We start from the raw sequence: 26,632 nt of genomic DNA, 5'->3' as shown, positions 1-26,632 counted from the left end.
CGTCTTCAACACAAAACAGAAAGGCTAAGAAGAGACATTGCACTACTGTCTGTACTTGAACAAGAATCGCGGAAGAAAGGTTGTGAAAGCTGTTAAAGAAATAATGAATTTCTATTCATTATTTCTTTTAATTCTATGTGTGTCTATGTGTTCTATGTGTGTCCTGTAGAAACAGGACACACATAGAACGAGAGACAGAGAATGCTACAGCTCACCATTGCCTCGACACTCTGAAGCAAAAGTTAATTCTGTATGCAGAACGCCTGAGGAGATATAAGAGCAATGGGCAAGTTTCCTAAAACTCCAAAACCGAATTTGATATTATTTATGGAAAGCCTTTTCTACTAGTTATCGAACGCTTCAAAATTCAGACATTTCAGAAATACACATTTCGAAACTTCGACTATGTGAAAGCTTGTGACGTAGAATGCCTTTATTGAAGTATAGTAATTTTTGTTAATTCGACAACACTGGAACCGATCAAGAAGATATCCACAGATTACAAAAAATTGTTTCTGTAATCTGTGTCTTTACCTTCTTAAAACCGATGACATTTTGTGTGTTTTTCTTGTCAAATGTGATCATCAAACTTGATATTTATTACGTCTATGGTGATCAGAAAACTTTCATGACCATTACTGACACAAATGGGCGTTGCCGGATTGTAAAAATGACGTAGAATGTTCAAAAGAGCACTTCTGAAAACAGAATTTTCGTAATCGAATACAGACAAAATGCAATATGTTAAAATTCGAAAAAAATATATTTCGAGATATTTGAGTTATAAGGATTTTTATGGCATATATTTTGAAAATTAGGAAAATACCCCATAATAGCCGAAAAAGAGACAATAATTTATTTGAAAAGTCGGAAGAAACTTTCTACCGGTCACTCACATCTTCCGATGAACCAAATGGAAAGTTACCACCAGAGGAGGCCATTGAACAATTCTGGACCGATCAAATATCAACGAAACCTCAGTTCAATAAAAATACCGGATGGGCTGAAGATGAAAAATCTGAAGCTATAAAAGATGAGCCGATGCACCATGACATGATCACAATTGAAGAAGTAAAATCAGCTATCATAGGACTACAAAGCTGGAAAACACCTGGGCCTGATAGATTGCAGAACTTCTGGATCAAGAAACTTTGAATCATGCATGACAAATTGACCTCCGCAATAAATGATGTCATTGAAAATCCTGAAAAAATGCCAGTATTCTTTACACATGGCACAACATACCTGTTACCTAAAGACCGAAGGAATACAGAAGACCCATCCAAGTACCGATCAATCACATGTCTTCCAACGATGTACACATTAATCACATCGTGCATTTCAAACCGAATTCACCATACAACAGAGGGGATGCACCGAAGACAGCCGAGGGTGCAAAGAACAACTAAAAATTGATTCAGTTATCTGCAATCAAACGTTCTCCAAGCGAAGAAATCTAAGCTGCGTACATAGACTACAAAAAAGCATTCGATTCTATATCTCACGAATGGCTCTTGTCAGTGTTGAATATTTACAAGGTGGATCTAAATATTGCTAAGTTCCTGAAAAACGCCATGTCAACCTGGCGTACAAGTCTTCAAATGAAGACTGCAGATGGCTCCATTACATTTAGACCTATTCCAATAAGACACGGAAATTTCGAAGAAGATTCTCCGAGCCCTCTGTGGTTCTGCATGGCCCTGAATCTCTTGTCTCATAGATTGAATTCTACGGACTACGGATTTTCCATCAAGAGCGGCAGTAGAACAATGATGAAACTGAATCATATCCTTTACATGAACGATTTGAAACTCTTCGCATCTACCAAAAAACAAATGCAACTGATGCCGAAAATGGTTGAAGGATTCTCGGAAGACATCAAAATGAAGTTTGGACTAGCAAAATATCGACTGCTGAACATAACGAGAAGAAAAATAGAAGATTATACGTTCAAACTCAAGGAAGGTGCAGAAATTGAAGCATTAAAGGAAGAAGACACATACAAGTATCTAGGCATAAAACAGGCGAGAAAAATCAATCAGAGCCAGATGAAGAAACAATTAACGGAGGTGTTCACACGAAGATTGAGAAGGATAATGAGAACTGGTCCCAACAGCAAGAATCTAATAAAAGCGATTAATACCTACGCTTGCTGGACGCTGAGCTACTCGTTCGGATCATCTCTTGGACCACCACCGATTAAGCAGCCTTACAGAGAAAAATAAGGACGATGCTGACTAAACACAATAAACATCACCCCAAAAGCTCAATAGAACGGACCGAGCTGCCACGACACCTCGGTGGTAGAGGAATTGTTGATTTGTCCCAGGAAATTGAAGGACTTCGAAAATATTTCCTGAACAAGGCTGCTTCGTCAGAACTCCATCGAGTAGTTTGTGTTGCTGATGATTCTACTCCGTTGAAGCTGTAGCTGTTGTAACAGGATCACTTGGAAACTGTCGAAAAATCTGCGAAAGCAAAATGCAGAAACTAATTGGCAAACCTTCGGAAGGTTGTTTCTCGAGACAGGACTTCATCCTCGCCATCCAGGACCTGGTGATTCCGATAAAGACCTACATAAAATATATCGCCAAGGATCCCTCAGTGAAGGACGATAGCTGTCGTTATGGCTGTGCGACACATCAACCATCCATCAAGCGGGATGTCAGAAGTTCGTGGGCACGCAGTGCAAGAGTAGACATGATGCTGTTGCCAAGATTCTTCACCAAGAATTTGCATTAAAACACCAACTTCTAAGTACCTGAAAATAACTATGGTACAATAAAAAGAAGAAAAAACACAAAATACTACTATAATAATCCAATATTAACTTGATTTGCACAATCACAAAGCCGATACACTGGTGCCGGCTGGAGAATGTTGGTTCGAGGCGTGGGAATACTTGAAGAAGTTGAAGAACCTTTGTCCGCCACCATCGGGACGTGGAGAGCAGGAAGGGACAGTCAATCTTTCCACTTAGAAGTTTTTGGGCGAATCTCGCGCACTGCTGAACATGCCGCTCAACTAAAGTTGAAAGCTTCAGTTCCCTGATCTGATTGAAAGATCAACGCCACGCTCAGGATATATGACTGATTTGCTATATACGACATATTTCAGGAACTTTCTCTGTATACGATCGATCGCAGTAAGATTCGTTGCATAAATTGGAAACCAAATTATGTTAGCATACTCCAACCTACAGAGAACAAGTGAAAAGTAGACATTTCTGAAAGCAGACATGTCGTCTAACTCACGGAAGCTCTTGAACAGGAAACCCAAAGATTTAGAGGCAGACGCACACAGATACTCAACATGTGGAACAAACTCAGCTCGCTGTCGAACCAAACTCCCAGTTCTCGAAAACGATCTCCAGCCGCAATAAAATCATTCCCAACGTGATGAGCGAAAGCCAGCGGCTGTGCCCTCCTGGTGAAAGTAACTTTAAAAACTTCTTCAAATTCAAAATGAGTCCATTACGCAAGCTCGAACTAACTCCAAACTTGACTGAAGAAGTAATTGGTCGTTAATTCCAAGTATTCTCATCTAGAGCTCTCTCTAGATCCTCAGCGTAGGCTAAAGCCTCACAATTGAGAGAGCATAAAAGGTCATTAATGAATAGTATAAACAACAGTGGTCCGAGGTTAGAACCCTGAGGAACACCAAATCTGAGCTCATATTCAAAAGATTTTAATCCATTGTAGAATATGTCGAAAAGTTATTTTCACTCATAATATTCTTTAATACGAAAGTACAAACGTAAAAATGAACATTCACTGTAACGACCTAATAATTTGGCTGACGTATCCGTCGATCACGCTCACTAATCCTCTCTATAAAAACTGTTCCTTCGCCTTCTTTCTCTCAATCACTTCTCCAAAAGTGCATACCTAAGGGATTTCCCCCTAATTTCCAATATCGCGCAACGTGATCAACGGCCACATCAGGCAACACACAATGCGTTACCTAGCCAAGCTATGTATCTACTTAACACTAATTCTCCGACAAATACATAATTAATTCTTCCCCTTAAATAGGAGCGAATAAACCTCACAAAATTAGGAGTAAGTTATGGTAAACGGTGTCAAAGGCTCGTGAAAAATCTGTATAGATCTCATCAACCTGATGAGCTGATCGTCACCAGATGTTAATATGTCAGAAAACTTCTCCATTATGGACCTTATCTCATCCTCCGTCACTGATGAAATGAAAACGGAGGGAAGCTTAGTCGAATCAAACGAAACATGAAGACTAGACGCATTCAGGTTATTCACGTCAAAAAAAGAGCTCCAAATAAGTCTACAATTTCTCTGGGATCATCATAAAGACGTTCCTTAGGCGCGGTTCTTACTGGAGCGATACGATAAACGATGCGACAGATGATTCGATAAGAAAGACTCCAGATATTCTTGTGCAACCCTTTCTCCGACCAAATATTTCCAGAATGAAGAGGGATTTGATCTTATTCGGCTATGTGGTTTGGCCAGATACTTGTTGTACTCCAAATTAATTTCGGACTTGACCAGTGCTCTCAATCGTTTGAACTCAACAGAATATTTTTCTTCACCACCATTATATTATATTATATTATATTATATTATATTACGCTATTTCACTCTGTAATAATTGTTCAAGCGTACATTACGTTTCAATTTTCTCGTGGACCAGAAAGGGAAGCTACGCTCTACCGAAAAGTGAGTCCCTCCAGGAACAATCAGGTCATTCAGAATCTCATAGAGTTTGGTGTACAAGAAATCCAAAGCCTCATCGACACTGTTCGAAAATATTCCAATTAATGGAATTGATTGCCGTATACAAGGAAGACTAATCAGCCCTCTTAAAGTTAAAGAATGTATTATTCCTGCTTGGAAAATTTACCCGGCGCTTGGGAGATATAAGACCATACTCAAAGCAGGATGGCATGGGACCTCAGGAACAAAAGGGGAGTCAGAACGAAGAACCGACATCTGAAAACTATCACTCGCCAGAACCAATTCCAGCAGCCTGCAACCTTCGTTATGAATGGAGTTGAACTGACGCAGACCCAGGGGATAACAGAAGTTCCGCAAAAGAATTGACTTCGGACCACCATTAGAACCAACAATTGAAGTCAATAACAAAGCACAAAGTCTCTGCAGAGAAATTCAATCCCAATGAGGTTGTAAAAGTTTCCAGCTGAAAAACAGTAATGCTCGCAGTAATGTTAGACAGAATATAGACTACACACCAAATAAAAGGAAAGGGATCAGAAAAACATATATAAACAATATATCTTTAAACTTTTGAATTTCTACCGCTAGAAAAGTCAATAATTTATTTTTCATTCCCTTAATTTTGAATATTTCTGACAATTTTACCTTTATTGAGTTTAAATCAGTTTCATCCTCTACAAAAATTATCAGGTCATCCACATATAACAACATATCTTGAGATTAAAAATACAAACAAGGATCTTTCCTTGACCTTTGAAGTCACAATTGTATTATTAAATTTGTCATTCTAACACTTAGGAGCTTCTTTTAGGCCATCAAGTGCCCTTCAAATTACAGACAAAATTTTTATTATTTTTATTTTCAATACCTGGCGGTTGATGCATATAGGTGATTTTAGAGTTCCATATAGACAGGTGATTTTAGAGTTCCATACAGAAAGGCTGATTTTACATCCATTTTGAGAATGTGTGAATCTCGTTCAAGATATAACGACAGAAGCATTCTTATTGTAACCATTCGGGCAACCGGTGAATAGACATCTTCACTTTTGAAACACTGTAAAAAATCTCGAGCAACTAATCGAGTCTTTTTCACCACTTTTCCGTCTAGTTCTTTTTCGCGAAATACCCACTTGGAGTCTATCACTTTCACATCATATGGAGGTTCCACTAGTTCCCATGTTTGTTTTTCAATTGCATTAAACTCTTCTTGAATGGTTTTTTTCCACCCTCCTTCTAGTTAGATTGCCTCTTCGTAAGAATTAGGTATCTCACCTGGTAGACTACCAACTGATAATGAGCTCTGTTTCATTCAGACCATAGTTGAGTAGTTCAAATTCTCCAACCTAGCCCCATACTATTTCACTACTTTTATGCTTTGTTTTCCTCGAAATTCTCTCGTAGAATGTCTACGCTTATATACTAAATCGAACCATAACAATAAAAATAACATTTCCTTATTTGGTCACAAATGGATTCGCGAAGTCCCCGTCGAACTGCGTTCCTTCCAGTCAGCAGATTTCGGTGCCGTAATTCACTCCTCTGGATAATAAATCCGCTGGATTGTCCTCAGATTTCACCTAATTCCACTGAACTTGACCTAGCAGTCGATGAACCTCGTTGACACGATCTATTATGAAGACGTTTTGTTTACTTGGTGTTTTGTGTAACCAAGCTAGTTCCACCTTCGAATCGGACCTGGGGCCCGATTCTCGAATGTGTAGGAATTAGATCCTATAGGAACTTGATCCCATGCTTTCAGTTCCTATAGGAAAACATAACTTGACGTGATACGTATTCTTGAATTCGATGGAATAGTTTTTCCTAGATGATTGACAGAGTGAGGTTTGTCGATGATAGTGTCTTATCCTTTAACGAATACACCAATGAAAAAGATGTAAATTATGTTGGTAATATGTAACATATAACGTGCGTTCAAAAAAATTCGTCGTCAAGTAGGCTATGAAATTTTGAAGGCTGATGTTCGGTGGCTGAACGTATGTCTTTCCTTGAATTACTTCATCTTCCCAAAATGTAAACAATGATGACATTAACCTATATATCGTAATTTTGTACGTAAAGGCACTTTTCAGAAAAGGTTACCTGTAAATTTCACCCAACGTTCGAAAAGCATTTCTTTCATTGAGTAAGATGACAAGAATCCAAACAATCTGAGGCGGTTAGAAAAGTTCTTCGTAAGTTTCATACGTAAGAGACATGAATCTTGAATTGATCGTGGTAGTATGTTTTTTTGTAAGAAGGTTCTAGTTACCTCAGTCATATGAATAGATCACAGTAAGATTCTCAATAATATGTTTATTAATTCTCTATAAATATTGAATTGATTCAGTCATTACTGAAAATCCATGACTAAACTAAAAGAACTGAATTACATGAAAATAGCTATTGGACAATTTATTAAAATTCAATTCAGCTATAAAAAGGCATGATGCTTTCTCCTTCATTACGTTCTGCTATTGAAGTTCCATAAAAGAAAGTAGGTCCACATTTTGCCTTTGACTGATGCATACTGTCAGTATGCATACTGTCAGTATGCATCAGTTCAGTATGATACTGAACTCCAATTTTTCTCGGATGCTACAAGGTTAGGTAATCACAACTTTTTCAGTTTTCTGATAACATGTCAATCTTTATGAAAAAAAATGGATATCTTTTTTTCAAAATCGGGTGGCATATGCCAACGGATACTCCATCCACTTGAGATAAAATCTGAAGAGAGGTTTGTCGATCTTCTGTCACCATGTTTTCATTATTTCTGAACTCTAGAGTTTTCTTTTTTGGTATACCACTTCCTTTTTTGTTTGAACATACCTGTTTCGTCAACACATCGCAAAACAGTACAGCAACATAGGCTTCAATGAAGTCGCCGGAACAGAATATTTCCATTTTCCTTCAATTTTCTTTCCAATTTTGAAGTAGAATTCAATAGTAAAAGTCTTTCACACGTCCGTAAAAACCATCTTTATAATTTGCTGATAATTTTAATTCAACAACAACCCAAAATGCTAAAATGACAGTTCACCTGGAAAATAGTAAAGCACGAGCTAAGAATTACGTTTAGACACGAAATATCGATGTTCAAAATTCCATAGCCTACTTGACGACGAATTTTTTTGAACGCACGTTAGTTCTGAGGTTAGGTTATTTTGACATTGAACTCAATGAATGAAAACTTCATGACTTCAATATTGTAAGAAATCGAATACACGAATATGGTGAGCCGCTGCCGGTCAAAGGGGATAAGCGCTGAGTAAACATAAACGACAGCCGAGATTTGAAGCTGTGGTACTCAGGCAATTCGATTTGAAGATCCCTTCGTGCTCGGATGTACAAGCCGCTCGATATTTCTTGTGTTTACGAAAATAAATGATTAAGTTTGGAATTCTTGAGTTTCATTTCTAACATCAGAAGTGGGATTGTGCCTATCGTTCATAGTGAACTGTTATTTTGTGACTTGTGTTGTTGTATTGGTACAAAAACGATAATTACTAAGACTGCTTTCGAGCTTTTATGGACATTTACGAATACTGAGTGGTTATTACGTCGTATCCTGAAATTTTATCCTGGACTGTGTGTTTACAAGACAAGTGAAAAAAAAAAATGGCATCATCGGATGGCGATTCGACTCAAAGCTTACTGGCGGAGTTAGTCAAAGTTCTACAATCGCAGAGATCTGGTGAACAGGTAGATTTACCGTATTTCAAACCCGAAATTAATGAATCGAATAAATGGGTGAGTTATGTTGAGACTATTAAGCATGAAGTAGGGTGGTCTGATGTTCAAACCTTGGCAAGGATTGGTCGATTTTTATTGAATGAAGCGAAAAGATGGTTTGAACGTTGGAATCCCGACAACAGAGACTGGGCTACTTTCCGTATCGATTTCATCGAAGCATTTCCTCCGAAAAGGAATCTTGGCCGTATGTTGGAAGAGGCAGTTAAATTCTCAAGTGCTTGTGTAAACACTTATGAAACTTATGTGCATGAGAAGTCAGCTTTATTAAATAATTTACGCGCTAACTGGAGTGAAGGAGATCGAGTAGAATTGATTGTTTATGGAATTTCAGAGCTTGAGATACGAAATGCCGCAATGAATGCTAACTGTCGCACTATTTCCGAGTTGTTGGTTTTCTTGTCATCGTTCGTTAAACCTTCACGATATAACGATGGACAGCAACGAATGATTGGTTATGAGTCATCTCTCAAAAGAAAATATCCTTTTTCCGACAAGAAAGGAAGCAGTTTCAAAATTTCTAAGAAGTGTTACCAATGTGGTAAAATGGGACATGTTCAAGCAAATTGTCGTGTTAAAGACAACAAATTTCAATCAGATAACAAAAGATTCCCTGTTAATGACCAAGGTGTTCCTAGTACATCTCAAAATCACGAGAGTTGTAGTTTTTGTGCTAAGAAGGGTCACAATATTTCAAATTGTTTTACGAAAGCTGCCATCGAAAAACGTCGTAATATCAACTTGTGTTCCACAGGGAAACCTGCCGGATCAACAAAGATTTCCATCGATGGTCATCAATTTTGGGCCTTAATTGATACTGGGGCTGACCTTTCTCTTATTTCAGACAAGTACACTCATTTATTCCAAAATAAAGTAACCGGATGTAATATAATTCTGAAAGGACTTAGTAATGTAACCATTGAAGCAACAAAAAAATTCGTTGGTTTCACAAACATCTCTGATGTGAATATTCCAGTTACTTACGTTTTTGTATCTGCTAAGAGTCTTGATTACGATGTTTTGATTGGACGTAATATTTTCGAAGATCAGAGTCTTGTTACCATTACGGATCATGAAGGATCGCGCATCGTACGTCGTGAGTTGCCTGGAATCAACCGGATTTCTGAGAGTTTCGATTCTGAAATAACTGAGATTGATGTACCTGCTGAGTACCTGGATGATCTCCAAATTATTCTTCGAGATTTTAGTGGCATGATAACAACTGGAAATAAAGTAGGCGCGGTAAACAATGTGAGTCTTCAGATACGCCTATCAGAAGATACTGTAGTTGCTCGTAATCCTTATCGACTATCCGCTACCGAAAGGGAAGCTGTTCATGAAATCACCAACGATTTGATGGCGAACAACATTATACGTCCTAGTGAATCACCCTTTGCAAGTCCAATACTATTAGTGAGAAAAAAGGATACATCCTTCAGAATGTGCGTCGACTATCGTGAACTTAACCGAATTACTATTAAAGATCGATTTCCATTGCCATTAATTGAGGATCAGTTGGATATGTTAGGAAAAGGATGTTATTTCACATCTTTGGATATGGCTTCCGGTTTCCACCAAATACCGATACATGAAGAATCCATTCCGAAGACTGCTTTTGTGACACCTGATGGTCATTTCGAATACCTTCGTATGCCCTTCGGTCTAACCAATGCACCGGCTGTATTCCAGAAGGCTGTCAATCGAGCCCTTGGAAATTTGAAAGATACTATTGCATTAGTTTATGTGGACGATATTCTCATTCCTAGTGCCACCCCGGAAGAAGGTCTTACCAACTTAAGACGCGTCCTGGAAGCACTTAGTTCTGCTGGTTTTTCTCTGAACATAAAAAAAATGCCACTTCCTGCAACCAAGCTTAGAATACCTTGGGAGAGAAATATCAGGTGAAGGTGTAAGACCAGGGAAAGCCAAGGTCGAAGCGCTAATGAAGTCGCCAATTCCAACAAATGTCAAGCAAGTTCGTCAATTTATGGGTCTAGCAGGGTATTTCAGGAAATTTGTCCCAGAATTCGCTAGTAAAACGGCATGTATAACTCGCCTGACGAAACAAGGAATTCACTTTCAATGGGGAGAAGAGCAGGAGGAAGCAAGAAAATATGTCATTGATCATCTGACATCAAGGCCTCTGCTCGTTGTTTATGATCCAGAAGCACCCACAGAGCTGCACACCGATGCTAGCAGTATTGGATATGGTGCCATACTTATACAAAAACATGAAAACCAGCCAAAGGTTGTAGCTTACTTTAGTAAAAGGACAACAGACAGTGAATCGAAGTATCACTCATACGAGTTAGAAACTCTGGCAATAGTGCAAGCACTCAAACACTTTCGAACTTATTTGCTTGGGATCAAATTCACCATAGTCACAGATTGCAATTCCGTTAAGGCAACAGCTACTAAAAAGGATCTTATTCCTCGAATAGCCCGCTGGTGGGTTTACCTTCAAGATTTCGATTTTGAGATAAAGTACCGTAAAGGAAGCAATCTTCCACATGTGGATTATCTGAGTAGAAATCCTGTAAACACAATACGCCGAGTTTCGCATAATAACTGGGCTTACATTGAACAGAAGGGAAACGAGGAAGTTCAAAACATGTTGGAACAGCTAAGGAATGGAGATCTCGACTCTAACCAATACACTGAAAAGGATGGAATGTTGTACCACAAGCACCACAACCCAGATGGAACAATGAATCTGCAGTGGTTTGTTCCTAAACAAAGTCGCTTAGGGTTACTCCGTATCTTCCATGACGAGCAGTGTCATATCGGCGATGATAAAACGTACCAGTCGATAGCTGCAAATTTTTGGTTTCCACGAATGAGACACTTCATCAAATGTTATGTTAGGCATTGTGTAATATGTGCAGTAAAAAAGACAAGAACAGGACCACTACAAGGTTTTGTACATCCAGTAGAGATTCCCAAAGAACCATTTCACACCTTACATTTGGATTGTTTAGGACCATTACCTGTGTCTACTGACGGTTACAAGCACATTTTGGTTATCGTTGATAGTTTTACGAAATATTGCATTTTGATGCCAATGAAAAGTGTGACCACCGCAGAAACTCGTGAAAAATTAGAAACTGTGTTATCATTATTTGGAACCCCTAAACGAGTTATAATGGATGCCGCTACGTCGTTCAAGAATACAACTTTTCCAAAGTATCTGGAAAATTGGAATATCGAGCATCATTATGTTACGCCAGACATACACAGAGGAAATGGACAGGTGGAACGCTATATGAGAACCATTAGGAATTTATTGAGAATTGAAACTCGAGTAAAGGCAGAATGGCCGAGTGGTTTATGGAAAATCCAGCTTGTTCTTAACACAACTGTGCAGAAATCAACTAATTTGACTCCACTGCAATTACTCCTGGGAATCCAAAGTTCGACACCATTGATACAGGCGTTATTGAAAAATGTGTCAAAGGATCTGTCTTCAATAAGAAACCGAGATTTGGATAGACAGCGAGTAGCAGAAAAATTGTCCTCGACACGTGATCTGAACGATGTTAATAAGAGAAGAAGAGATAACGTTCAGTACTCGCCTGGTGACTTTGTGCTGATGCACCGTGATTCTCAGATGCACATTAGTAAAAGCGATTATGAGTTTCTGGGTCCATACGAGGTGGTGAACTGCCTGGATAATGGACGCTATGAAATTAAGAAGGTTGGCACGAACATCGTGACGAAAGCAGCCAAGGAGCAGCTCAGACGGTGGCCTATACAATGGGCTTTGAATGTTGACATGAATGAAGTATTGGATTTTCTGGAGTCAGAAAGTGACTCAGTTGAAAGAGAAGGTTAGTGTAGAAACATTAATGCTGTTATTGCATTGTCAGTCTCTGTCCCGTTAGTGGTAGAGCTGAGTAATGGCCGAGGTCATTACAGCTACAATTGGTAAAATTTTAATTTTTGTCAGTCTCTGTCCCGTTAGTGGTAGAGCTGAGTGATGGCTGAGGTCATTACAGGTACAATTTTGATTTTGTCAGTCTCTGTCCCGTTAGTGGTAGAGCTGAGTGATGGCTGAGGTCATTACAGGTACAATTTTGATTTTGTCAGTCTCTGTCCCGTTAGTGGTAGAGCTGGGTGATGGCAGAGGTCATTACAGGTATAATTTTGATTGATGTTTGTCAGTCTCTGTACCCTTATTGGTAGAGCTGAGTGATGGCTGAGTTCATTACAGGTACAATTTTGATTTTGTCAGTCTCTGTACCCTTAGTGGTAGAGCTGAGTGATGGCTGAGGTCATTACAGGTACAATTTTGATTTTTGTCAGTCTCTGCACCCTTGGTGGTAGAGCTGAGTGATGGCTGAGGTCATTACAGGTATAATTTTGATTTTTGTCAGTCTCTGTCCCGTTAGTGGTAGAGCTGAGAAATGACTGATGTCTTTACAGGTGTAATTTCGATATTTGTCTGTCTCTCTGTAACGTAAGTGATAGAGCAGGGTAATGGCTGAGGTCATTACAGATATAATTTTGATTATGTGAGACTCTGACCAGCAAGTGGTACAGCTGATTGATAGCTGAGGTATTTACGAGTATAATTTGATAAGAGCAGAGTGATGATCGAGATTATCATTGAATTGTATGTCTCTGGGTCTCAGTCCCGTGAGTGGTTGAGCCAGGTGAAAGAAAAAATAATATTTCTTTTTCACAGATAGGTCTTCTGGAGAAAAATGCGTCGAGAGCGTCGCAGTTGTCAGGAAGGCCGTGTAAGAAATCGAATACACGAATATGGTGAGCCGCTGCCGGTCAAAGGGGATAAGCGCTGAGTAAACATAAACGACAGCCGAGATTTGAAGCTGTGGTACTCAGGCAATTCGATTTGAAGATCCCTTCGTGCTCGGATGTACAAGCCGCTCGATATTTCTTGTGTTTACGAAAATAAATGATTAAGTTTGGAATTCTTGAGTTTCATTTCTAACAGTGTTCAATGTGTTTTGATATATTTTCATTACTTCTTCTTCATAATACATAAGACCGTGAAGAAAAATGGAAAGAAACGGAAATAAAAAAGATCGAAGAGGGGCCAGTAGCAGTAAGGAGTAGAAAAAACTTCTCATTGAAATAATGAAGGCGTCTGAGGACTTGAGAGACTTAGGCCATTGGCGAAAAGGCATGTACTAAATAATTATATATTTACATATATTATTAAGTCAGCATTAGGTTTTTAGATTAGTTTGATGAAATGTTATTTCTTATTGAGTTTAATCATTTATTATTCAGATTCTTGTTTTATTGTTACATACTTAGAACATAGAAAATCAGGAAGGAGCTTTTTCGAATAAATGTGACGGGAATTGTGCGACGGAAACGGCCATATTGGTCTTCCAAGTTCTGATTTGAAAAGTGGCAGACTTGGAAGTCAAATGATTCTGTTATCTGTGGCCAAATGAACAAAGTGATGTTTTAACTTGATTTTGGTAATTTGGATTCTTGAAATTTGCTGGAAAAAAGGATTTTGGATATTTTAGCGTGAATAATTCATACGTAGGTGATTTTTTAAGCTGAATATCAGGTATTAATTATGAGTTTCTGAATTTCATGACATAACAAGGTTATCCCATGACAATAACACTCCATGGGCGTAGGTGATGTTAAGTCATAGACCTTAATACCATTAAGTTTATAGCCAAGCAGTGTTAGGCCGGGTGAATTTCCGCTTTGATTATTAATTTGAACGAGCGTGAAAAAGCTTCTGACTTTACGTCAGTGCTTTCCTAATTTTTTTGATTAATCAGAATCAACTGACTATTGAAGTTAGTTTTTTGGAAACTTCATTGTCCTAAGCCACTGTTGAAACGGAAATATATGTCGGCCATATTTCTCCTCTATTCCGGTCAAATTGAAATGAGCAATATGCTCCTTCCTGTTATTCTATATTCTAAGGTTACATAGTCCTCCTGTTCCTCAATTGTTGTATAATAATTTGGTTACAATGATAATATATGCTGAATTTTCTCTCTCTACTGTTTGTTTTGTTCTCGAACATAAAAAAATATTTCAGGATAAGGGGTGAAATAATCATAAAATGTGATGAAAAGAATATGTTCGATATAAAACTGTAACATCCAAATTCAGAGGAAATGATTCCGAAATGGTCGTTACGGTGAGATGATTACTTTTCCTCACGTCACATTTTGGAGCTCCCTGAGTTGAAAGAGTCTTTGAATATTTTCTGTTGTGAAGAAAATATTTCGAAAGTGTTTGTTATGATGATCAGGTATCCTTGCGGAGTTTGCAACGCAGCTCGTTCCATGTGTTGATGACGACCAGCCAGGCAAATTTTAAAAGATTGAATGAATGAATATGTTCCTAATCTTAAATTCCGAAAAATATTGATTCGCGAAACTGTTGAAATAAAAACATAAACGTCAAACGACCCTGTAACGTCAAATATTATTGATTTTCCCAGTGGAAAAAGCTCATTCCCATAGAAAAAACCATTGGAAGCAGTTCCTATGAAATGTAGAGGAATATGTTTCCATACTTTAGTTCGAGAATACAGAAATTGAAAATTCCATGGGAAATGTCATTTTTTTCCTATGGGATCGCATTCCTACACATTCGAGAATCGGGCCCCAGGTGTAGATTGTTTCGCCGGTGATTTTCAGAGCCGTAACGGTTATTTTCATCAACTTCGCTAATAAGGTAGCTGCACATAATTCCAGCTGTGGAATAGTCTTTCTATTATTGGTGCAACCTTTGTTTTGGCTATTAGTAGAGTTGTGTGGGCATAATTTTTCTCGATTGTTTTAGCATAAATTACTGCTCCATAAAGTCTTTGTGATGCAATACAGTATCCGTGCAATTCAATTGGCAGTTCTGGATTGTATCGGAACCATCTTGGTATTTGTAGGCTCTCTATGATCGGTAGTTCATCTTTGAATTTGTTCCATGTCATCTGGATTTCTGTTGGAATTTCTTCATCTCACTTCTTATCGGCCTTCCATATTTCTTGCATAATTAGTTTAGCTTTGATGACAACTGGTGCCATAAGGCCTACATACATACATTCTATTATATTTTTATTGTTATGGTTCGATTTAGTATATAACATAGACTTATAGACATGGACTGTGCCTTTCCTTTCTATCTATGCATGAAATACGGTCAAAAAAGTGACAAAGAGAAACGCACGTCGGGCATGCAGTTGTCTTTTTCTAGAATATTGATTGGTCCACACTTACCTCTAAGTGAACCAAAAAGAGGAAGTAAATGCCCGACGATCATTTCTCTCTTTCTATAAAAAAAAGCCAATTCCATGCTGACATTGCTCAGTCCATGACTCTATGTCTATGGTATATAAGCATAGACATTCTATGAGAGAATTTCGGAAAAACAAAACAAAAGATTACAAAAATATATCGATGTTCGTATGAGGATAAATTTAAATGTAGCTTATGCATGAAAGTAGTGAAATAGTATGGGGCTAGATAGGAGAATTTGACACGCAAACAAACGAACAAAAATTGTACATTCAAATTACCCGTTTAGTAGTGGAAGAAAAGCGTGCAAAAAAAAATTCTATCGAACTTAGATAAGCGAGTTATCGGAACAGGTTTTATCCACTTAAGTTCAATATAATAATATATGTAGATTGCTCTACCGCGTTGATGTAGGTACATTAAAAATGAAGTTATGTTTTAGTTCTAGTACCGAATTCTGGGAATTGGGGTGTAAAAGTTTAAGCTTAGAATTATAGAGAATTTATATATAAAAAGAAAACCCGATACCTATTTTTTGTAAGTACATATATTTTGGGGTAGTAGATGAAAAAGTAAACTTGAAATTTCACAAGGAGCTTCTTCGATTCCTCCTAGAAATTGGACGGAAGCTCGCGTACAAAACCGTGAAATATTAAGTTACGACCTGTTAATATAATTTTAAGACCCCCGTTGGGAACTTTACAGTGATCCAATGTACAGTAAAGACTTTTGTTACGCTTTCACCCATAAGCTTCGTGACTATCAGTTTCTTAGACATCCATACCTCGATCAGGGCATATCGGCATTTCACACTTCACAGAATCCCCCAGTGGACACAGACTGAACACTAAAAGAATCCACATGAACACCCGAAGAAAACCGATAGTGAGGCCACACCGTATTGTTTATCACAAACAGAAAATTAGAGCCAAAGCTTTTTGTACTACTCTTTTTTATACGAGCTACGTCTTAGGATGTTTATAATCTTTATTTGTAATCTATATATTTTTTTTCTGAACTTTAGGATTCGCCAATCGATCGAACAGATAGTTACAGTTATACAAAAAGAAAGAGTACTGTATAGTGTACAGTACTCCAAGCGCCTAACCGGGCGCATCGGAAGAATGATATATTAATGGAAACAACAATTCCGAAGGAATTGTCGTTCCAATAGTGTGAGTTAGTCATGTACTATCATAGGAAATCCCAGAGAATTCGAAAAATTCAAGTGCAACTGTAGACCGGTTTCGAGATCATTTTCCCTCGTCAGCACTGTATAGCACTGAATCTCTCGAGTGGAGGATGGTGGTCTTATGCGATCTTGGGACGTCGTTTTGAGATATGCTCATCACGATACGCCACCTGTCACGAAAAGACTGAACCAAACCGAGCTTTTTCTGCAGACTCCTACAACAGCTCATGGCTCCCAAGTTCAACTACTTCCCGCAGTCATCGAATGTGCAAACATTCATCAAGGAGTAGGACCACGGGCGAATTAAGGGGGTTCGCTCACTATGACCGTACTCTGGTACGGAGAATATAATACAAAAAGAAAGAGTACTGTATAGTGGACATAGACAAACTAGTGTACAGTACTCCAAGCGCCTTACCGGGCGCATCGGAAGAATGAATGTGCAAACATTCATCAGTTACAGTTATAGTTATAGTGAGAAGGGGTTACAGTTCACTGCGACCTTAAGGTCTATTGTGCCCCTAACAGAGCTGTTTTCATCGCGCCCTTTACAGCTGGCCTTCCAGATCCAGAGATCTGATGAAATCCAATATCTGGGACGGCTTCAACGAGGATAATTCCCCACTCCTACAAGTTTCTTGTTCAAAGCACTCTTTCCTTTGGCTTGCAATGGCAAAGAATTCCGTAACCAGGTGAATAGAAGCTTCTTCCTCCTCCTCACAGAATCTACACTCGTCAGTGTCCGACAAACCCATTCTCAACAGATGCTTCTTTAGGCGACAATGTCCTGTGAGAAAGCCAGTGAGTAGGTGTAGTTGGTTCTTACTGAGATCCAGATATTTTTTGGATCTAGCAGTTTCAAAGTTCCGAAGGAACTTTTTGGAGTGATCCATTCCTGGGAGATTCCGCCAGAGTTTTTCCCTTTCGGCTTTCTCCTTCTCCATAAACTCCTTCTTGTAGGTGCATTTTCCTATACCACAGAAGGGTTCTGGGCCAGTGAGTGGCGTTTGTGCGCTCTCTCTGGCAAGTGTATTGGCCTTCTCGTTTCCTACGATTCCCGAGTGACCGGGAACCCAGATTAAAGAGACCTTATTATTTTTTTTTTCACTTTTTTCACTCCCAATCAGGCCCGGATCTACGATTTTTCCTGACCGGGGCAAAAATTCATGATGGCGCCTCCCCCCCCTCTAAGGTTCTCAGGAAACATATAATTGATATTCGTCATCGTGATTTCAACCCGAGATATTTTTTCACTAATTCGAAGTCGTTGATTACGAATATGCAATTAGATTTTTCCTAAAATGAGTACTTAAGGAAAAAATTACTCTTATTTTTTTCTCATTGTTTCATTAAAAGTTATTTTTTATATATGTACTCATCTTAGGAAAAATCTAATTGCTTATTCGTAATCTTCGACCATTAATAAGTAGAAAAAATGACTCGGCTTGAAATCGTTCGAAAAATAAAAAAGTTTGTTTTTACAAGAATGTCGTTTGCAACCCTCGCTCACCTAACGTTTTTACCCGCGTTTACGAACGAAATTATTCCGAACGAAAATTAATTTTTTCAGCGACATATATATGGACCGGGTCAATTTACTTATTAATTCGAGGTCGTAGATCACGAATATGCAATTTGATTTTTTGTAGGATCAGTATTTTGAGAAATAAATCACTTTAAGTGCAAAATTTCGAAGAAATTGGTCAACTTTGAGGAGGTGTAGCAGCTAGAAAAAAAGCACCAGTCATATGCTGATATTAATTTTGAATATTTCTGACAATTTTACCTTTATTGAGTTTAAATCAGTTTCATCCTCTACAAAAATTATCAGGTCATCCACATATAACAACATATCTTGAGATTAAAAATACAAACAAGGATCTTTCCTTGACCTTTGAAGTCACAATTGTATTATTAAATTTGTCATTCTAACACTTAGGAGCTTCTTTTAGGCCATCAAGTGCCCTTCAAATTACAGACAAAATTTTTATTATTTTTATTTTCAATACCTGGCGGTTGATGCATATAGGTGATTTTAGAGTTCCATATAGACAGGTGATTTTAGAGTTCCATACAGAAAGGCTGATTTTACATCCATTTTGAGAATGTGTGAATCTCGTTCAAGATATAACGACAGAAGCATTCTTATTGTAACCATTCGGGCAACCGGTGAATAGACATCTTCACTTTTGAAACACTGTAAAAAATCTCGAGCAACTAATCGAGTCTTTTTCACCACTTTTCCGTCTAGTTCTTTTTCGCGAAATACCCACTTGGAGTCTATCACTTTCACATCATATGGAGGTTCCACTAGTTCCCATGTTTGTTTTTCAATTGCATTAAACTCTTCTTGAATGGTTTTTTTCCACCCTCCTTCTAGTTAGATTGCCTCTTCGTAAGAATTAGGTATCTCACCTGGTAGACTACCAACTGATAATGAGCTCTGTTTCATTCAGACCATAGTTGAGTAGTTCAAATTCTCCAACCTAGCCCCATACTATTTCACTACTTTTATGCTTTGTTTTCCTCGAAATTCTCTCGTAGAATGTCTACGCTTATTTACTAAATCGAACCATAACAATAAAAATAACATTTCCTTATTTGGTCACAAATGGATTCGCGAAGTCCCCGTCGAACTGCGTTCCTTCCAGTCAGCAGATTCCGGTGCCGTAATTCACTCCTCTGGATAATAAATCCGCTGGATTGTCCTCAGATTTCACCTAATTCCACTGAACTTGACCTAGCAGTCGATGAACCTCGTTGACACGATCTATTATGAAGACGTTTTGTTTACTTGGTGTTTTGTGTAACCAAGCTAGTTCCACCTTCGAATCGGACCTGGGGCCCGATTCTCGAATGTGTAGGAATTAGATCCTATAGGAACTTGATCCCATGCTTTCAGTTCCTATAGGAAAACATAACTTGACGTGATACGTATTCTTGAATTCGATGGAATAGTTTTTCCTAGATGATTGACAGAGTGAGGTTTGTCGATGATAGTGTCTTATCCTTTAACGAATACACCAATGAAAAAGATGTAAATTATGTTGGTAATATGTAACATATAACGTGCGTTCAAAAAAATTCGTCGTCAAGTAGGCTATGAAATTTTGAAGGCTGATGTTCGGTGGCTGAACGTATGTCTTTCCTTGAATTACTTCATCTTCCCAAAATGTAAACAATGATGACATTAACCTATATATCGTAATTTTGTACGTAAAGGCACTTTTCAGAAAAGGTTACCTGTAAATTTCACCCAACGTTCGAAAAGCATTTCTTTCATTGAGTAAGATGACAAGAATCCAAACAATCTGAGGCGGTTAGAAAAGTTCTTCGTAAGTTTCATACGTAAGAGACATGAATCTTGAATTGATCGTGGTAGTATGTTTTTTTGTAAGAAGGTTCTAGTTACCTCAGTCATATGAATAGATCACAGTAAGATTCTCAATAATATGTTTATTAATTCTCTATAAATATTGAATTGATTCAGTCATTACTGAAAATCCATGACTAAACTAAAAGAACTGAATTACATGAAAATAGCTATTGGACAATTTATTAAAATTCAATTCAGCTATAAAAAGGCATGATGCTTTCTCCTTCATTACGTTCTGCTATTGAAGTTCCATAAAAGAAAGTAGGTCCACATTTTGCCTTTGACTGATGCATACTGTCAGTATGCATCAGTTCAGTATGATACTGAACTCCAATTTTTCTCGGATGCTACAAGGTTAGGTAATCACAACTTTTTCAGTTTTCTGATAACATGTCAATCTTTATGAAAAAAAATGGATATCTTTTTTTCAAAATCGGGTGGCATATGCCAACGGATACTCCATCCACTTGAGATAAAATCTGAAGAGAGGTTTGTCGATCTTCTGTCACCATGTTTTCATTATTTCTGAACTCTAGAGTTTTCTTTTTTGGTATACCACTTCCTTTTTTGTTTGAACATACCTGTTTCGTCAACACATCGCAAAACAGTACAGCAACATAGGCTTCAATGAAGTCGCCGGAACAGAATATTTCCATTTTCCTTCAATTTTCTTTCCAATTTTGAAGTAGAATTCAATAGTAAAAGTCTTTCACACGTCCGTAAAAACCATCTTTATAATTTGCTGATAATTTTAATTCAACAACAACCCAAAATGCTAAAATGACAGTTCACCTGGAAAATAGTAAAGCACGAGCTAAGAATTACGTTTAGACACGAAATATCGATGTTCAAAATTCCATAGCCTACTTGACGACGAATTTTTTTGAACGCACGTTAGTTCTGAGGTTAGGTTATTTTGACATTGAACTCAATGAATGAAAACTTCATGACTTCAATATTGTGTTCAATGTGTTTTGATATATTTTCATTACTTCTTCTTCATAATACATAAGACCGTGAAGAAAAATGGAAAGAAACGGAAATAAAAAAGATCGAAGAGGGGCCAGTAGCAGTAAGGAGTAGAAAAAACTTCTCATTGAAATAATGAAGGCGTCTGAGGACTTGAGAGACTTAGGCCATTGGCGAAAAGGCATGTACTAAATAATTATATATTTACATATATTATTAAGTCAGCATTAGGTTTTTAGATTAGTTTGATGAAATGTTATTTCTTATTGAGTTTAATCATTTATTATTCAGATTCTTGTTTTATTGTTACATACTTAGAACATAGAAAATCAGGAAGGAGCTTTTTCGAATAAATGTGACGGGAATTGTGCGACGGAAACGGCCATATTGGTCTTCCAAGTTCTGATTTGAAAAGTGGCAGACTTGGAAGTCAAATGATTCTGTTATCTGTGGCCAAATGAACAAAGTGATGTTTTAACTTGATTTTGGTAATTTGGATTCTTGAAATTTGCTGGAAAAAAGGATTTTGGATATTTTAGCGTGAATAATTCATACGTAGGTGATTTTTTAAGCTGAATATCAGGTATTAATTATGAGTTTCTGAATTTCATGACATAACAAGGTTATCCCATGACAATAACACTCCATGGGCGTAGGTGATGTTAAGTCATAGACCTTAATACCATTAAGTTTATAGCCAAGCAGTGTTAGGCCGGGTGAATTTCCGCTTTGATTATTAATTTGAACGAGCGTGAAAAAGCTTCTGACTTTACGTCAGTGCTTTCCTAATTTTTTTGATTAATCAGAATCAACTGACTATTGAAGTTAGTTTTTTGGAAACTTCATTGTCCTAAGCCACTGTTGAAACGGAAATATATGTCGGCCATATTTCTCCTCTATTCCGGTCAAATTGAAATGAGCAATATGCTCCTTCCTGTTATTCTATATTCTAAGGTTACATAGTCCTCCTGTTCCTCAATTGTTGTATAATAATTTGGTTACAATGATAATATATGCTGAATTTTCTCTCTCTACTGTTTGTTTTGTTCTCGAACATAAAAAAATATTTCAGGATAAGGGGTGAAATAATCATAAAATGTGATGAAAAGAATATGTTCGATATAAAACTGTAACATCCAAATTCAGAGGAAATGATTCCGAAATGGTCGTTACGGTGAGATGATTACTTTTCCTCACGTCACATTTTGGAGCTCCCTGAGTTGAAAGAGTCTTTGAATATTTTCTGTTGTGAAGAAAATATTTCGAAAGTGTTTGTTATGATGATCAGGTATCCTTGCGGAGTTTGCAACGCAGCTCGTTCCATGTGTTGATGACGACCAGCCAGGCAAATTTTAAAAGATTGAATGAATGAATATGTTCCTAATCTTAAATTCCGAAAAATATTGATTCGCGAAACTGTTGAAATAAAAACATAAACGTCAAACGACCCTGTAACGTCAAATATTATTGATTTTCCCAGTGGAAAAAGCTCATTCCCATAGAAAAAACCATTGGAAGCAGTTCCTATGAAATGTAGAGGAATATGTTTCCATACTTTAGTTCGAGAATACAGAAATTGAAAATTCCATGGGAAATGTCATTTTTTTCCTATGGGATCGCATTCCTACACATTCGAGAATCGGGCCCCAGGTGTAGATTGTTTCGCCGGTGATTTTCAGAGCCGTAACGGTTATTTTCATCAACTTCGCTAATAAGGTAGCTGCACATAATTCCAGCTGTGGAATAGTCTTTCTATTATTGGTGCAACCTTTGTTTTGGCTATTAGTAGAGTTGTGTGGGCATAATTTTTCTCGATTGTTTTAGCATAAATTACTGCTCCATAAAGTCTTTGTGATGCAATACAGTATCCGTGCAATTCAATTGGCAGTTCTGGATTGTATCGGAACCATCTTGGTATTTGTAGGCTCTCTATGATCGGTAGTTCATCTTTGAATTTGTTCCATGTCATCTGGATTTCTGTTGGAATTTCTTCATCTCACTTCTTATCGGCCTTCCATATTTCTTGCATAATTAGTTTAGCTTTGATGACAACTGGTGCCATAAGGCCTACATACATACATTCTATTATATTTTTATTGTTATGGTTCGATTTAGTATATAACATAGACTTATAGACATGGACTGTGCCTTTCCTTTCTATCTATGCATGAAATACGGTCAAAAAAGTGACAAAGAGAAACGCACGTCGGGCATGCAGTTGTCTTTTTCTAGAATATTGATTGGTCCACACTTACCTCTATGTGAACCAAAAAGAGGAAGTAAATGCCCGACGATCATTTCTCTCTTTCTATAAAAAAAAGCCAATTCCATGCTGACATTGCTCAGTCCATGACTCTATGTCTATGGTATATAAGCATAGACATTCTATGAGAGAATTTCGGAAAAACAAAACAAAAGATTACAAAAATATATCGATGTTCGTATGAGGATAAATTTAAATGTAGCTTATGCATGAAAGTAGTGAAATAGTATGGGGCTAGATAGGAGAATTTGACACGCAAACAAACGAACAAAAATTGTACATTCAAATTACCCGTTTAGTAGTGGAAGAAAAGCGTGCAAAAAAAAATTCTATCGAACTTAGATAAGCGAGTTATCGGAACAGGTTTTATCCACTTAAGTTCAATATAATAATATATGTAGATTGCTCTACCGCGTTGATGTAGGTACATTAAAAATGAAGTTATGTTTTAGTTCTAGTACCGAATTCTGGGAATTGGGGTGTAAAAGTTTAAGCTTAGAATTATAGAGAATTTATATATAAAAAGAAAACCCGATACCTATTTTTTGTAAGTACATATATTTTGGGGTAGTAGATGAAAAAGTAAACTTGAAATTTCACAAGGAGCTTCTTCGATTCCTCCTAGAAATTGGACGGAAGCTCGCGTACAAAACCGTGAAATATTAAGTTACGACCTGTTAATATAATTTTAAGACCCCCGTTGGGAACTTTACAGTGATCCAATGTACAGTAAAGACTTTTGTTACGCTTTCACCCATAAGCTTCGTGACTATCAGTTTCTTAGACATCCATACCTCGATCGGGGCATATCGGCATTTCACACTTCACAGAATCCCCCAGTGGACACAGACTGAACACTAAAAGAATCCACATGAACACCCGAAGAAAACCGATAGTGAGGCCACACCGTATTGTTTATCACAAACAGAAAATTAGAGCCAAAGCTTTTTGTACTACTCTTTTTTATACGAGCTACGTCTTAGGATGTTTATAATCTTTATTTGTAATCTATATATTTTTTTTCTGAACTTTAGGATTCGCCAATCGATCGAACAGATAGTTACAGTTATACAAAAAGAAAGAGTACTGTATAGTGTACAGTACTCCAAGCGCCTAACCGGGCGCATCGGAAGAATGATATATTAATGGAAACAACAATTCCGAAGGAATTGTCGTTCCAATAGTGTGAGTTAGTCATGTACTATCATAGGAAATCCCAGAGAATTCGAAAAATTCAAGTGCAACTGTAGACCGGTTTCGAGATCATTTTCCCTCGTCAGCACTGTATAGCACTGAATCTCTCGAGTGGAGGATGGTGGTCTTATGCGATCTTGGGACGTCGTTTTGAGATATGCTCATCACGATACGCCACCTGTCACGAAAAGACTGAACCAAACCGAGCTTTTTCTGCAGACTCCTACAACAGCTCATGGCTCCCAAGTTCAACTACTTCCCGCAGTCATCGAATGTGCAAACATTCATCAAGGAGTAGGACCACGGGCGAATTAAGGGGGTTCGCTCACTATGACCGTACTCTGGTACGGAGAATATAATACAAAAAGAAAGAGTACTGTATAGTGGACATAGACAAACTAGTGTACAGTACTCCAAGCGCCTTACCGGGCGCATCGGAAGAATGAATGTGCAAACATTCATCAGTTACAGTTATAGTTATAGTGAGAAGGGGTTACAGTTCACTGCGACCTTAAGGTCTATTGTGCCCCTAACAGAGCTGTTTTCATCGCGCCCTTTACAGCTGGCCTTCCAGATCCAGAGATCTGATGAAATCCAATATCTGGGACGGCTTCAACGAGGATAATTCCCCACTCCTACAAGTTTCTTGTTCAAAGCACTCTTTCCTTTGGCTTGCAATGGCAAAGAATTCCGTAACCAGGTGAATAGAAGCTTCTTCCTCCTCCTCACAGAATCTACACTCGTCAGTGTCCGACAAACCCATTCTCAACAGATGCTTCTTTAGGCGACAATGTCCTGTGAGAAAGCCAGTGAGTAGGTGTAGTTGGTTCTTACTGAGATCCAGATATTTTTTGGATCTAGCAGTTTCAAAGTTCCGAAGGAACTTTTTGGAGTGATCCATTCCTGGGAGATTCCGCCAGAGTTTTTCCCTTTCGGCTTTCTCCTTCTCCATAAACTCCTTCTTGTAGGTGCATTTTCCTATACCACAGAAGGGTTCTGGGCCAGTGAGTGGCGTTTGTGCGCTCTCTCTGGCAAGTGTATTGGCCTTCTCGTTTCCTACGATTCCCGAGTGACCGGGAACCCAGATTAAAGAGACCTTATTATTTTTTTTTTCACTTTTTTCACTCCCAATCAGGCCCGGATCTACGATTTTTCCTGACCGGGGCAAAAATTCATGATGGCGCCTCCCCCCCCTCTAAGGTTCTCAGGAAACATATAATTGATATTCGTCATCGTGATTTCAACCCGAGATATTTTTTCACTAATTCGAAGTCGTTGATTACGAATATGCAATTAGATTTTTCCTAAAATGAGTACTTAAGGAAAAAATTACTCTTATTTTTTTCTCATTGTTTCATTAAAAGTTATTTTTTATATATGTACTCATCTTAGGAAAAATCTAATTGCTTATTCGTAATCTTCGACCATTAATAAGTAGAAAAAATGACTCGGCTTGAAATCGTTCGAAAAATAAAAAAGTTTGTTTTTACAAGAATGTCGTTTGCAACCCTCGCTCACCTAACGTTTTTACCCGCGTTTACGAACGAAATTATTCCGAACGAAAATTAATTTTTTCAGCGACATATATATGGACCGGGTCAATTTACTTATTAATTCGAGGTCGTAGATCACGAATATGCAATTTGATTTTTTGTAGGATCAGTATTTTGAGAAATAAATCACTTTAAGTGCAAAATTTCGAAGAAATTGGTCAACTTTGAGGAGGTGTAGCAGCTAGAAAAAAAGCACCAGTCATATGCTGATATTTTTGTGATAGATTGGTTCTTTGCGAATAGAAAAAACCACACTTCATTCATCTACCGTTAACAGTTTAGATTTTATAATTTTTTCCGCGAAGGTCCAAAATTTCCGATTTTCCATCGACCATAACTTGAAAACTTAATTTTAAAAAAATATCTGTTTGCATATTCGTGTTCTACGC

General features: G+C 37.7%; 2 protein-coding genes across 4 annotated transcripts in view; both read left to right on the top strand.

Annotated features, from left to right (window-relative positions):
* Positions 1–26,632, top strand: part of LOC123315853 (sulfite oxidase, mitochondrial-like) — an 857,507-nt gene that overhangs the window by 83,822 nt on the left and 747,053 nt on the right. The gene's annotated exons all lie outside the window — the stretch shown is intronic.
* Positions 11,210–13,392, top strand: LOC123315855 (protein NYNRIN-like). Its single transcript, XM_044901742.1, has 2 exons — positions 11,210–12,288; positions 13,146–13,392. Exons 1-2 carry the CDS (start codon positions 11,298–11,300, stop codon positions 13,202–13,204), a joined length of 1,050 nt encoding a protein of 349 aa, XP_044757677.1. The 5' UTR covers positions 11,210–11,297; the 3' UTR covers positions 13,205–13,392.

Source organism: Coccinella septempunctata, chromosome 6, assembly GCF_907165205.1.
Source record: "Coccinella septempunctata chromosome 6, icCocSept1.1, whole genome shotgun sequence".
Lineage (NCBI taxonomy): Eukaryota > Metazoa > Arthropoda > Insecta > Coleoptera > Coccinellidae > Coccinella > Coccinella septempunctata.
Note: the sequence above shows the minus strand (reverse complement) of the source record. Positions and strands in the feature narration are given on the sequence as shown.

Excerpts from the sequence above, each read along its gene's own strand:
- LOC123315855 (XM_044901742.1), top strand. The coding sequence starts at position 11,298 with ATGAGACACTTCATCAAATGTTATGTTAGGCATTGTGTAATATGTGCA. Across the intron at positions 12,289-13,145 it reads TGACTCAGTTGAAAGAGAAG|ATAGGTCTTCTGGAGAAAAA; the intron begins GTTAGTGTAGAA and ends TCTTTTTCACAG.